A 12337-nucleotide genomic window follows, 5' to 3' on the forward strand; every position below is an offset into this window, starting at 1 on the left:
TTTTACTGACTTTTAAAAAGAAATGTCTATTCAGACCCAGTTTTTCTTGATCCTAATTTTGTTGATAACTAGGGGGCTTTGCCCCTTGCTCGTTTCGCTCACCAACCTCCCCAGCCTGCGCTATGTGCCAGCCACTTTGTGTCTCTATCGCTCGCATATGTGGATTTCACTTTCGCCAAACAACAAATCTTTTAATTCTCGTGGATACACCACTTCATTGGGAAGAAACACTACTTTTCCCTGATGGCAACACGGATTAGACAATCTACAAGTCTCCAATTTAAAGTTTAAATCTGAACAATATATTTGATCTCTTATTGCTGTTTCATTATTTCACCGAGTAATAATTTCCATTTTCTTTGCGTTAATGCGATCTTTACTATCATTTTTTTGAGACTTTGAATTTTAGTACTTTCATAATTTCTAACCTGCTCTGCATGTGTATCATGCCAATGTTTTTGAATTCTTTACAACATTCTACTTTGTCATCTACTCTTTGTCTTTTATTTCCGGCCCTGGGCATGGTTAAATCTCGTGGCACAATGTCTCGTCTCGCAGGACATCACGTCTCGTCCCAGGATTTTTTATTATAATAGAGAGATATTGCTTTTCTGTAAATGTGTAGTACCCACTTTTTCCTAAAATGTTACAACTAGATTTACTTCTTTCTATTCCAATCCTGTTATTACTAAGTATGGAGCAGCTGAATGAGCTAGAATTACTGAGAAAACAGATACACTGCAAAAGGAAATTCAGTCTTGTGACTACCACTAACAGTATATAAAAACTCCTAACTGAAGATGACCTTAAAACAAGCATCTGTTAATGTACCGCCAAGAGGTGGAAATTGACAGGCCATATGGGCACATGTTGATGGGTCAGGAGAAGAAAGAGTCCGTCAGGGACGAGCCTAGTCAAAATCAATAGTTCAAACCTAACTTTCATCCAACGCAATTTGAAAACTTAAGTCATAATCGGTAATAGTCATTAATTATTTGCCGTAACTCTGTAAAAAAATAAACACATTAAGCACTAGAGATTGTATCCACAAATTTGGAACAGGAGGACTCTGTGTTCCTGGCTTTTAAGCCACTGGGCCAAAGTGTGACTTCTGAGAGACATCACCTGATAACCCAAGAATGTGTGTCTATCCAAGAGTGTGTGATGCCCTGGGTGCTCACAGCCATGAGCCTCTTCCATCTCTAGGACATCAATAGTCATAAACCGAGGATAAACTAGGGCAAGGAAGGACACAATAACAGGTTTAAAGGTACAAAGTTCAAAATGAAAAAGTGTATTTTATTCATGGCAACAGTCAGTATCCAAAGAGTGCAGTGCATTCAAAGTCTTCAATAAACAGTGCATAGTGGGATAAAAAGGGATAGAGGGATAAAACCAGTAAACACGTTCAATAAACAGTTAAAACCAAGAATAAAAAAACAGACCATGAGCATTTCTATCTCCCTCTCTCTCTGTGTATCTTCCCTGCTTGCTGTACAGGTCTGTTCAGCAGGAAGAGACTCAAACATACCTGGTCCTCATTCTGGGTCCAGTCCCAGCTACGTCAGTGAGTACCCACTAGGATCTCTGAAGGACACTTGGGGTCCACAATTGCCACTCCACCTTTTGCACTACAGGGTGTGGTAATATCTCTAGTTGGGTTACCAAATAGAAAAGAAAACTAATGCATTTTAAGGGGGTCAAAAGATTAATAAGAAAGGAAAAATTGCACTTTTTTTTTCTTTGAACTTGTGTATATGAGGTGACACATCTGCTCGAGTTTTAGTACTGCTTCGGCGGGCCTGTGCAGCGACGTGCTGGCAACATGCAGCCTTACTCAGTGTCCACGCCAAATGTTAGCAGTTCATAGCTAAGTCCTTCATTGCAGAGAGATGAAGTGGAGCTCTTAGTTTATAGTTTAGAAATATTGTGGATCCTAATTTAAAAACAAGTGGGGAGCTCAAACTTGCACATGATGACTGTGGGTGCTTGCAGGCATCTGTGAAAGTGCAATGAAATTAACAGAGGCACTGCACAGAGGGGACATGTAGCACATGCATGTTGATTATTTGATTACTTGATTAGTGCTTGTGTCAATCATGACTGGCTGGGAGGAATGACCAATATCATCCACTTGCAGAGCCACAGCACCATACGTCACCGCAGTTTCAGACCCGCAGTTGTAGACCCGGAAGTGACGTTTCAGGACTGACCGTAACATTACTTTCGGAAGGTTTCGGCAGGTCTCGGCAAGTAAGTCTTCTCCAAGTCAGAACTGACGTCACCGCAGTTTGAGAACGGAGAATCGGAAAGATAACTTTTGGAAGGTTTCGGCAGGTCTCTTTAACATGTCGACAAAATTAAAATCGTTAAGATCTGTGTTATTTGAAAATAGTTTTTCGTTTACATTCAGGAAACGAAATATACAGTATAATTACAATGTTTGCACCACGTTAGATTTTAGTAAAACGTTAATAATAAAAGTGATTACATTTTTTAAAGAATAAACATTTTAGCCAATCTAATATTTTTAAACATGTATGTGAAGAAAAACGGCAATACGTTATACACTGAATTATGCTATATATTAATTGCCTTACATTGAACTTCTCTAGTTTTTATCACTTATTATTATAAGCCACCAAAAAAATATTATTAATAACCCTAATGTATTTATATAGCACCCTTCCTATGCCCAAAATTCAGAAAGAACAACAAGACCTATATAACATTGGCTACAAATATCTCCACTAAATAAAGATAAATACAGGATATACAAAACATTCAAATAGAATAAAAACAATAATCCAGACTAATATACAACATATAATACTACAACAAATTTTTGAACAAATAACATAATTTGTGATAAGGCAAACCAGTACTTGGACAGATAGAGGGGGTAAACTGAAAGGGCAGAATGTCAGGTCTGTTTAATGTCTTCCTAAACGAATGAGTTAAAAACAAATGAATGGAGTCAGCTGATGTCATTAATTTTGGGAGGTCATTCTACAGTCAGGGCGCTATATACAGCTGAAGGCCCTGCTGTCACCCACAGAGTGCAGGTTAGTGGGGGGCACAGAATGAGAGGACCTCAGTGGGCAGGTCAAGAACAGAATTTGATATTCAATCCTGTAAGACACAGGGACCAGTGAAGGTGCAGCAGGATAATAATAATAATAATAATAATAATAATAATAATAATAATAATAATAATAATAATAATTCATTACATTTATATAGTGCTTTTCTCAGTATGGCTGGGATGTGCTTGCTGTCGGTGGTCCATGTCAGGACTCTTGCAGTTGAGTTTTGAATCAGCTGGAGCTGTGATATACAGTAAGATTAGAAGTGGCACCTGCCAGTAGTGACTTACAATAATCAATGCTGGATGTGATAACAGCAGGGACAAGATTTTCACCATTAGAAAAGGACGGGAATGAGCAAACATAAGAAATGTGACACAGGTGGTAGTTTCTTAATGTGGCTTACATGGCTGAAATAAGAAAAGGAGGAATCAAAGTGACACCGAGATTCTTTGCAGTAAAAGAAGGTCTGATGAGACCATCACCCAGAATGGCTGAAGAGGAGCTTGTTTTCTTAAGTTCTTAAGTTGCACTTTAGTGCCGCTTTGCAGGAGATAAGTTATGTTGCAATTTAATTTTAAAGAGTTTTGCTCTGTTCAGGTTTTAATTTTAATTTAATTTCACTGAAGCAAATTGTGAGCTGAGAAGGCTGTGATGAAGTGTCACTTTTAACATTGAAACAGATCTAAACATCATCTGCATAAAAATGATAAGCCAGTCCAAAGCTACAAATAACTTGCTCAAGGGGAAGCACAGAGGATGTCATTTCATTAACAAGGGGAAGTCAGATGGAGGAACTCCTGTGAGAAATTAAGGCATGAGGCTTACCCTGGACATGACATAAGCTGCATGGCCACAACGCCATATGCAATAACTTTTACTTTTACACAAACTGGGACAGGAGCTCCTCAAGATGAAGGTAACAATGCTTAGCTCAATAAGGAAAAATAAGCCAGAGCTCAGGAAAAAGCAGATAATCCTTGAGCGCAATATTATTCTGGAAGTCATTTAAAACATGAAATTAATGATCTTGACAAGTTATTTGCTCATGCTTTATTGTTAATTGATGCAGAATGTTTTTGTTAACTTACTGGAAATGATAAAAAAGGATCTTGATTAAGTGGTGGTAGCCACGTAACCACAACATATGCATCAACTGCCAGTACATCTTTCCCCTACAAAATTCCACACAATTCAGAGTTAACAAAAGCAATATGGTGTGTTTGTGTGTAACTGTTTGTTAACTACAACCCACCTGTATATCAGCCACCAATGCGATTGCTTGCAGGCAGCTATTTGCAATCTAGAATAGTTGTAAAAGTAACATACTGGTGTTACACATACATATAAAAACATTTCCATAACCTTTGTTTATAGTTTAGACTTACTGTTGCCTCTAGCTCTTCATTGTGACCCAAAGTCCAGAAGTCCTTTCGCTGGAGAGTAATGTTCCCAACTTCAGCCACTTTCTCTTCTGGGTCATTCTTGCCTAAAATCCAATCAAGCTTAAAGACAACAGAAGTATATAATTAAACAAAAAAAATTAAGTATAACTGCATTAAACAGTTAAACAACAAAGTACTGAATTAATAATCTATGTAGTAGAACATACCATTTTTATTTGTTCATTGCTTGGCTGACAATCCCAGCAAGTTCTACTGGCAGACAGGTCTTGAATCCGATACACAATCGGGTATTCTGTTGTGACAGACAATTGGAAAATTCATTTTAATTTAAAATACCTTTTTTAAAGTTACATTACATTTTGTAGAAACACTTACCTTTAGTTGAGGCAGTCTTAACATTTATCAGAACAGGGTTCTCCTCTGATTTGGTTTCAATAATCAAAAAGCAAACAAACATAAAAAAGATATTAGAGTGTGAATCAGAAGACATAAACTTACATCTTGCAATAAGCAGCAAAAACACACCTCTTGCAACTGTTGCAATGTTAGCAAGGGAAGAGGTCCTGTCCATATCAGGATTTGTTTCCTCTGGATGCACATCTGGATTTCCTGTTTCAATACATATATCACAACGTGAAAATGAACATGTAAGTAAACTAGACAGTAGGAGCACTCAAATCCCGTCTTTTAAACAAATAAAAATAAATTAAAATTTCACAGTAGTTTTACATGTTGAAAAAATGATGTCAAAAACAATATTACCCAACATGGCCAGTCCATGAACATTCATCACCATTTCAGACCCTAAAGTCTTCTTTAGCCTGTTTAAAATGTTGTTGTTCCTGTTTTGATTGTAGTGATGAATTATGTTCCTCATTTGAAAGAGATGGGTTGATGGCATTGTCATATTCAAGAAGTAGTTGTTTTTTCTCATCTTAGCAAACAGTTGTTCAGCAACCTGACTATTCACCCTCCCAGCTAGCTGCGGTACCAAGGTGAGTTTCCTCAGGATATCCCTACGGTCTTTGGTATTGCTCTCATGAAATCTATCATACAGTGCATAATGATCAGAAGAACCCGTTGTGGGATGACCATCTGGATCTGCCATTATCTTTTTAGTGTTCAGCCAAGGTAGGGACACTTTCAGCTTTCCGCATGCGGCCATTGCTCGGCTGCTTTCAGTAGGTTCAGCTAAACGTCCTTCAAATGGAGAGAAGGGCAGCTTTTCTGGTACCCTGAGATTAGTATGTGTGGCAAGACCCCTGGCAAAGTCATAAATTACCACATTCGGCATGTGTTTCCATGACAGCAACAAATCAGCAAAGTCACGAGGGCTCTCAGCTCGCAGATTACATTTAAGGCTGTAAACAATCCCACATGGACACATGATTACTGCCCATCCACCTAACAGAAAGAAGTCATTTAGATTGTTACATTTTCAAAATAATACTCAATAATAAAATATACTACAGTACACATTAACTTAGCCAAAGTTATTTCAAAGTTAATTTATTCTGTTCAATGCAAGAAATAAATAAAAGACTACACTTGGTGTAATACTTACCAGAGACTGCCCAAATTTTTTGAAATATTTTATCATACATTTGCCTAGACTTAATTTCATTCGATAGTCTAAGTAGCAGGTCACTACGTGATCCACTGGAATCCAATCCACACTCTTTACACAATTTTCTTATCACTTCAACCTATCAAATACAGTTTATTAGTGTGTAACCTGGGAGATTAAAAAATTGATTTTTTTTTTCAGTACTCAAAAAAAAAAAAACCTTCTGCTTGAAAAGTTCATCTATAAGCCTGTCTTCTGAAACCGAAATTTCAGCAGCCTCTGACAAAGACTTTGGAGAATGAATCTTTTCAAATTCAGTATTCACCACAACATTCGAGCGCCGAGTTCTCCTACCAATCCAAGGAGCCCAAATGTTAAAAATTGGTGGTACTGCAAAGGGATTACATCTTCCACCTAAATCAAAAGTATTACAGATAATCAACAGGTAGGAGAGCAAACAGGTGCCATGTGCAGTCTAGTATTTGTAATGAAATGGCCAAGACAACATACTTACTGACAACAAATCCACGACAAATCATCTCCTTGGACAATGCATCCCAAAAAGTTTCCAAATCAACCTCTCCTCTGAAATTCTCTGGTGGTTTTTTTATATCATTTACTAAAAATAAAGGATTTATGTTTTATTTTGACAAGTCAATAATGGCTTAGGTGTGGTAAAGTGATTGTGCTGTGAATTAACATTGAAACAGTAATACCTGATATCTTGAAAACACCTTTTTTGTGCAAATCCATTACCACCACTGGGGGATGATCACCACAGGTGACACACGAATACTTATACTCATGATCCGTAAGGGCCTCAAAATGTAAATAGGCATGCAACACTGTGTCCGATGGTGGAAACTGCACACCTGCTGTGAGCTGTAAATATTCAACAGCTCTGCTCACTGCAGTATGGACCTAAAACAGGAAACTGAAAATGACCCCTCGCTCTATAATTGATTTACACACTTCATACTGTATGTATCTTTCATTACATGTTGCAACAATATCATGAATTAAGGGTTACACATGGCAAAACATGTCACTTATGTTTTAAAGTGAAAATCAGCTAAATAATCAAAGCAACTATAAAACTGGTACCCAGGTTTTGGTTACTTAATAAGATTCAGAACTACAAAAAGACAAGGTTACCTGGAGAAGGTTTCTCAAGGTCAGGCATAATGCCAAGTCAAGAATAATGTAATCGTTGAAATTGTGGAGGTGGTCTTTCCACTCTTGGTAGCGGTAGAACATTCCACACTGTGGGCACTGCTTGCAGTAAGTGGAAATATCTAAAAGATAAAAAAAAATAAAAAATAGCATAGACACAATTTTTGCAAAATGATAAAAGGATTAGGACTTGATACTTGCCTTCAATAATGCACCAGTTGGTCAGTATTTTTGCCTTTCGTGTAATCAGCATAGGGTCACTAAGTGGGACAATGCTGGGGCATCTCTGGCACATTGTTTCTTCCGGAAAAAGGTTCTTTGGATAGTGCCTGTAAGCTGTTGGTACACACAAATCCTTTGGCAGGGCAGCAGGTATCTTCTTGTTCCTCAAAATATAAGTCACTATACTCTCAAGCCCCACACCTTTTGGAGGATAAACAGAATGGTCATCTTTCACATTCCTTTCTTCAAAAGAAGAGAGTTGCTCATTTGCTTGCAGTGCTTCCTCTGTACTAATAACGGTCCTGAAAAGTTCACGGTGGGTCTCAAACAAGTGCCATTTGGCAATATATTTGTGAATGCAAGATCGCCTTAATCTGGCACATGGACAGTGCCAGGTGTTTAACTTTGCATCATAAACAACAATGACACGTCCCAAGCGGCTGTAATACGACATAGATGGTTCATAGACTGAAATGCATTTTTTTGTTTGTGGTATTCCAATTGTCGTGATAACGGACAGTGGAACCCTGTTGGTGTTCGCAAGCTGCTGTCGAGCAAGGCAGGCCTTCTTCTTTTCTTCACTAAACCACTTTGCGCTCTCCATCTCCGACAATACCTTCTCAGACAGCAAAACGGTCTTGGCCAAGGAAGCACAGTAACTAACTGACCTGATGTGTTTGCAGTGATAGGATACAAGACCACTCCTTTGTGCTACTTCCATATTGATCTGGCATTCATTGGATTCGCATAAGACAGTGTGAACTTCCCCCCATGTTTTACACTGTACATGAAGTGGTATGCTATGCCCTTTAAATGTCTTCATAACAGCAAAAATGCCATTTTTCCCATCAATGCATTGACTGGTAAGATGGCATTTAGCATTGACGTCTTGTGTTTTTTGCTCTGTGTGTTTGCGGTCAATATGGTTTTTCAAGTTCCATTTATTAATTTGAACATTGCATATTGGGCACCTCATTCTGACCACTGCACGTAAACGAACCTTTCCTGTGTAAACTATGGTTGTGGGTGGAACGGTCACTGTGGCACAGGCAGTTGGTGGAGTCTCCAAGGCTGGTGGAACAGTAACTGAGGCAGTGGCACTTGGAGTTTCCAGGGCTCGTGGTACAATCATTGTGCCACTGGCACTTGGTGGAGTTTCCAGGGCTGGAGGAACAGTCATTGTGCCACTGGCACTTGGTCGGGTTTCCAGGGTTGAAGATGGTGCTTTGGTGGTCGAAAAAGCATTCTGTTTACATTTACAAACAAGCAAGTGATTTTCAAAGTCACTTCTCCTAAATATTGTAGTCTGGCAGTAGGGGCAGTGATAATGCTGTGATGGTCTGCAGTCTAAACCACATCTGTGGATGGCAAAACCTAAAATGTGTAACAGTATAAATTGTTATAATGTAGAATACCGAGTTAAAAGTATACAGTATGTACCAGTACTGGACATACATTAAAAATAAACTCTCAAATGAATTTACCTTCATGGAGAACTGCCTTCTTGAAATGACTCTTCAAATGCTTTTTTAATTTTTCCAGTTTGGAGGGCTTAAAAACATTACCACTACAAAAAGGACAATGGAACAAGGTGCAACATCTGTTGCATTGAGTCAGCAGTGGTACTGACTCTCTCAATTGAATAGTTATGTGTTTCTATAAAAATGACAAAAAAGCAGGATAGCTTTAGCAAGTTTAAATTCTGTATCTACAGTAATCACTCAAAATACTAAATAACTGTTTTAATCAAGCAATCAAATTTGAATTATTTTGTGCATTTTACAATTAGTATTGTCACAAAGCAGCTTTAACTATTTCCAGGCCATAAACCTGGAGACAAAAATCTTGGTGTCAGTACCAGATTATAATTGAACAAAATAAAAAATGGTCTGTTTTGTTTTACACAAATTAAAAATAACATAGCAAGTTTAAAAAGAAAAGACAAAGGACAAATAGGAATGCAGATTCATTGTAAATTTTACTTATTGGACTGACTAAGCAAATATATTTTTATCCTAGATTTGAAGGCTGACAGACTGTCAGAATCTCAAACCACTTTGGCAGGGTTGTTCCTAAAACAGTGTGCTTTACAAACTACTGTTTTATTTCCAGCTACAGCTTTTTTTTTTATTCTAGAGACAACAAGATATTCCACTTCCTGTAAGAGTGATTGTAAGGAATTAAAAGTAACTCAAATATTGAGATCCTTAACTATGCAAAGTGATACATGTGATCACCAGTACCTAATAATTCAATACAAAATACAAAATTTGCAGAAAGAAAATGTAAAGAAAGCAAAACAGGGGTGATATATACTGTTCATATTTCCTGGCTCTTGTAAGCTCTTCAGCCGCTGTATTTTGAACTAAATTAAGTCTGTTATCAGCCACAAAGCCTTATAGTGATCCATGTAGAAGTAATAAAAGCACGGATAAGTTATTCAGCATCATGGAATGCTAACATAATCTAAGTTTTGCAATATTTCTTAAGTAAAATGAAGACTACTCTAGATACATGTTTAGTATGTGTATCAAATGAAAGATCAACATTTTCATTGTAGATATATCCAAGTTTAGAATTAGTGCATTGTGAGTGATAGGGGTGCCATCAACAGACATGTTACATTCAGACTGACATTTTAGCAGCTTTGAACCAATGACTAGCACTTCTGTTTTTTTAGAATTCAACAAATGAAAATTTCAAGGAATCTACTTTCTAACAGGTAAACCTCTATTTTAGAACACTGAGATGGTTCATGTAGTTGATCAGATGAATATCATGGTCTATAGTATCAAATGTGGCACTTACTGTAGATGTAATACTATGGGCCTAAAATGCAACCTTCGTCAGTGGAGTGCAAATCATTGAATACTTTGACTAAAGCAGTACCTGGGTGAAAATGTTACAAGAGATTACTTTTATTTGCAAAAATATAGAGAACCACTTACCTACACCTTTCTCTAAATTTCAGAAATACAAGAAAGATTAGAAAATTGGTCTATAATTTGATAGATCACAGTTAAAAAGATTTCTTTTTTTACATTAAGAAGAGGTTATTAGCCAGTATAAATAATGTAGGTACACATCCAAGATTTAAAAACTAATTTATAATACTTAAATGTGGCTTACCAAAGAGAAAGAAAAAGATCTTTCACAAATGTAGTAAGAAAATGAAGGAAGATTTAGACTTGTTAACTAATGCACCAAATTCTGAACATTCAATTTGGGCAAAGGATTTTAATTTCTCAGCTTTCTTAAAAGCAACATCATTTGACACTACTTCACTGGCTAAATAAGAAAACATAATTTATTATAAAGTGGTGTAGAATTTTGAAGCTTATACCTAGATTACTTTCTCATTTGAAGACTTAATGTTCACTTCTTAACCGAATAGGAATATGTTTGTTTCATTTTCATTAAAAAGTCGCGCCCACCCCCAAAAAAGAAAAGAATTAAAAGTTAAATAAACACTACGTTAACATTCGTTAGGAAATGAATGGATGGATGAATACAATTTATAAAATATATTACAAACAACAAAACGAAACTTAAAAGATCTTAATTTAGGTTAAATATTGTCTTAAAGTATTGGGAATTTTCCATTCATCAAGAACATAGACTGAACTTTGAGCAAAATGCATTTTTATCGTATTTTGCTGACAATGCAACATTAAGTGTCGATTTCTCCAGTTTTTACGAGGCAAACCACCGTAACCAGTGTTGCAGTCATTAACAATTAGCTCGCCAGCCAAAGATTACATACATGTAAACGTAAAGTTAACTTTTCAAACTGTTCTGAAAAACGTTTTGCAAAATGTACAGGTTTATAATTATATTAAGAATAACAGTAGTAATAATAATAATAATAATAATAACAACAACAACAATAATACCGTGCTGTTTTCTGTCATATTTTGTTCGTGCTCAAAAATGCTGCGCTCGTGCTAAAAACTAAGACTTGTGTTCGATAAATGGAGGCGTTGTTTTCGCCTTGCCTAGAAATGGTAACGTCACTTCCGGGTCTAAAACTGCGGGTCTACAACTGCGGGTCTGAAACTGCGGTGACGTATGGTGCTGTGGCTCTGCAAGTGGATGCTTCTCGGAATGACATTCAACAGGGCGTTCGGCCACTGCATCAAATATAAAAGGCACTTTCTGCCTGTAGGGTTGTCTTTTTTGGCTTCTTGGCTTCTACGTGACTGTGAGGATTAGTTTATTACAGAGCATTCTGTGATTCAGTTATGTAAAGCGGCTTTGCATATTTACTTTGTATTATTGGCACCTCCTGGGTATAGTTCTGGATAGGTGGATTCTACATATTTTTGGGAATGTACTATTGTGCAATAGCTTTCTGCCAGCATTTTCATCTAGGAAAACTACAATCTCTTCTTGTATTAACTGTGGTCACCAGGGGCACTGCATCTCCCCAAACTCCCAACACCCAGGCTTGAGCACAATTTTGCCACAAACAAAAGGGTTTTTATTGTGTGAAACTCTTACAGCTGTAATCATTTCCCACAGCACAATAGTCAATTCTCCACAATTAGCACTCCATATCATCTCTATCTTCCTCCTCCATTCCTTTCTCATTAAGCTTCATCCATCTCCTCCCCTTTCTGGCTTCCAGATTGAAGCAGAGCTGCTTCTTTAATTCCACACCTGGGAGAACTTCCGGTGACATGGAACTGTGCCTAGGAAGCACTTCTGGGTAAGGCTGAAGTCCCGCAGAATAGGGATACCCAATCCCCGTAGCTCCCCCTGGGTGATCTCATGGAACCCAACAGGGCTGCCCCCTGGGACTACAGCACATGCCCTGCAGATATCCATGCAGGAATCCCAGCCTGGGCTTGCTGCAATCTTGTGTGTTTTGGGGAAGGAACCAG

The 12337-nt window shown here is 37.5% G+C and overlaps 2 protein-coding genes across 2 annotated transcripts in view; one reads left to right on the forward strand and one right to left on the reverse strand.

Annotated features, from left to right (window-relative positions):
• The window catches only part of LOC120527522 (caspase-7-like), a 58420-nt gene that overhangs the window by 25966 nt on the left and 20117 nt on the right, over window positions 1-12337 (forward strand). The window lies entirely within an intron of this gene.
• Window positions 4021-11846, reverse strand: LOC120527410. The gene is made up of 15 exons (XM_039750793.1): window positions 11348-11846; window positions 7434-9110; window positions 7215-7354; window positions 6776-6980; window positions 6574-6678; window positions 6280-6473; window positions 6057-6198; window positions 5255-5896; window positions 5018-5101; window positions 4868-4912; window positions 4699-4784; window positions 4475-4591; window positions 4342-4389; window positions 4178-4261; window positions 4021-4083 (listed from the first exon to the last, which is right to left on the reverse strand). The coding sequence occupies exons 2-15, from the start codon at window positions 8632-8634 to the stop codon at window positions 4021-4023; spliced, it is 3156 nt and encodes a 1051-aa protein (XP_039606727.1). The 5' UTR covers window positions 8635-9110; window positions 11348-11846.

The sequence above is a fragment of the Polypterus senegalus genome, chromosome 4 (genome assembly GCF_016835505.1).
Source record: "Polypterus senegalus isolate Bchr_013 chromosome 4, ASM1683550v1, whole genome shotgun sequence".
NCBI lineage: Eukaryota > Metazoa > Chordata > Cladistia > Polypteriformes > Polypteridae > Polypterus > Polypterus senegalus.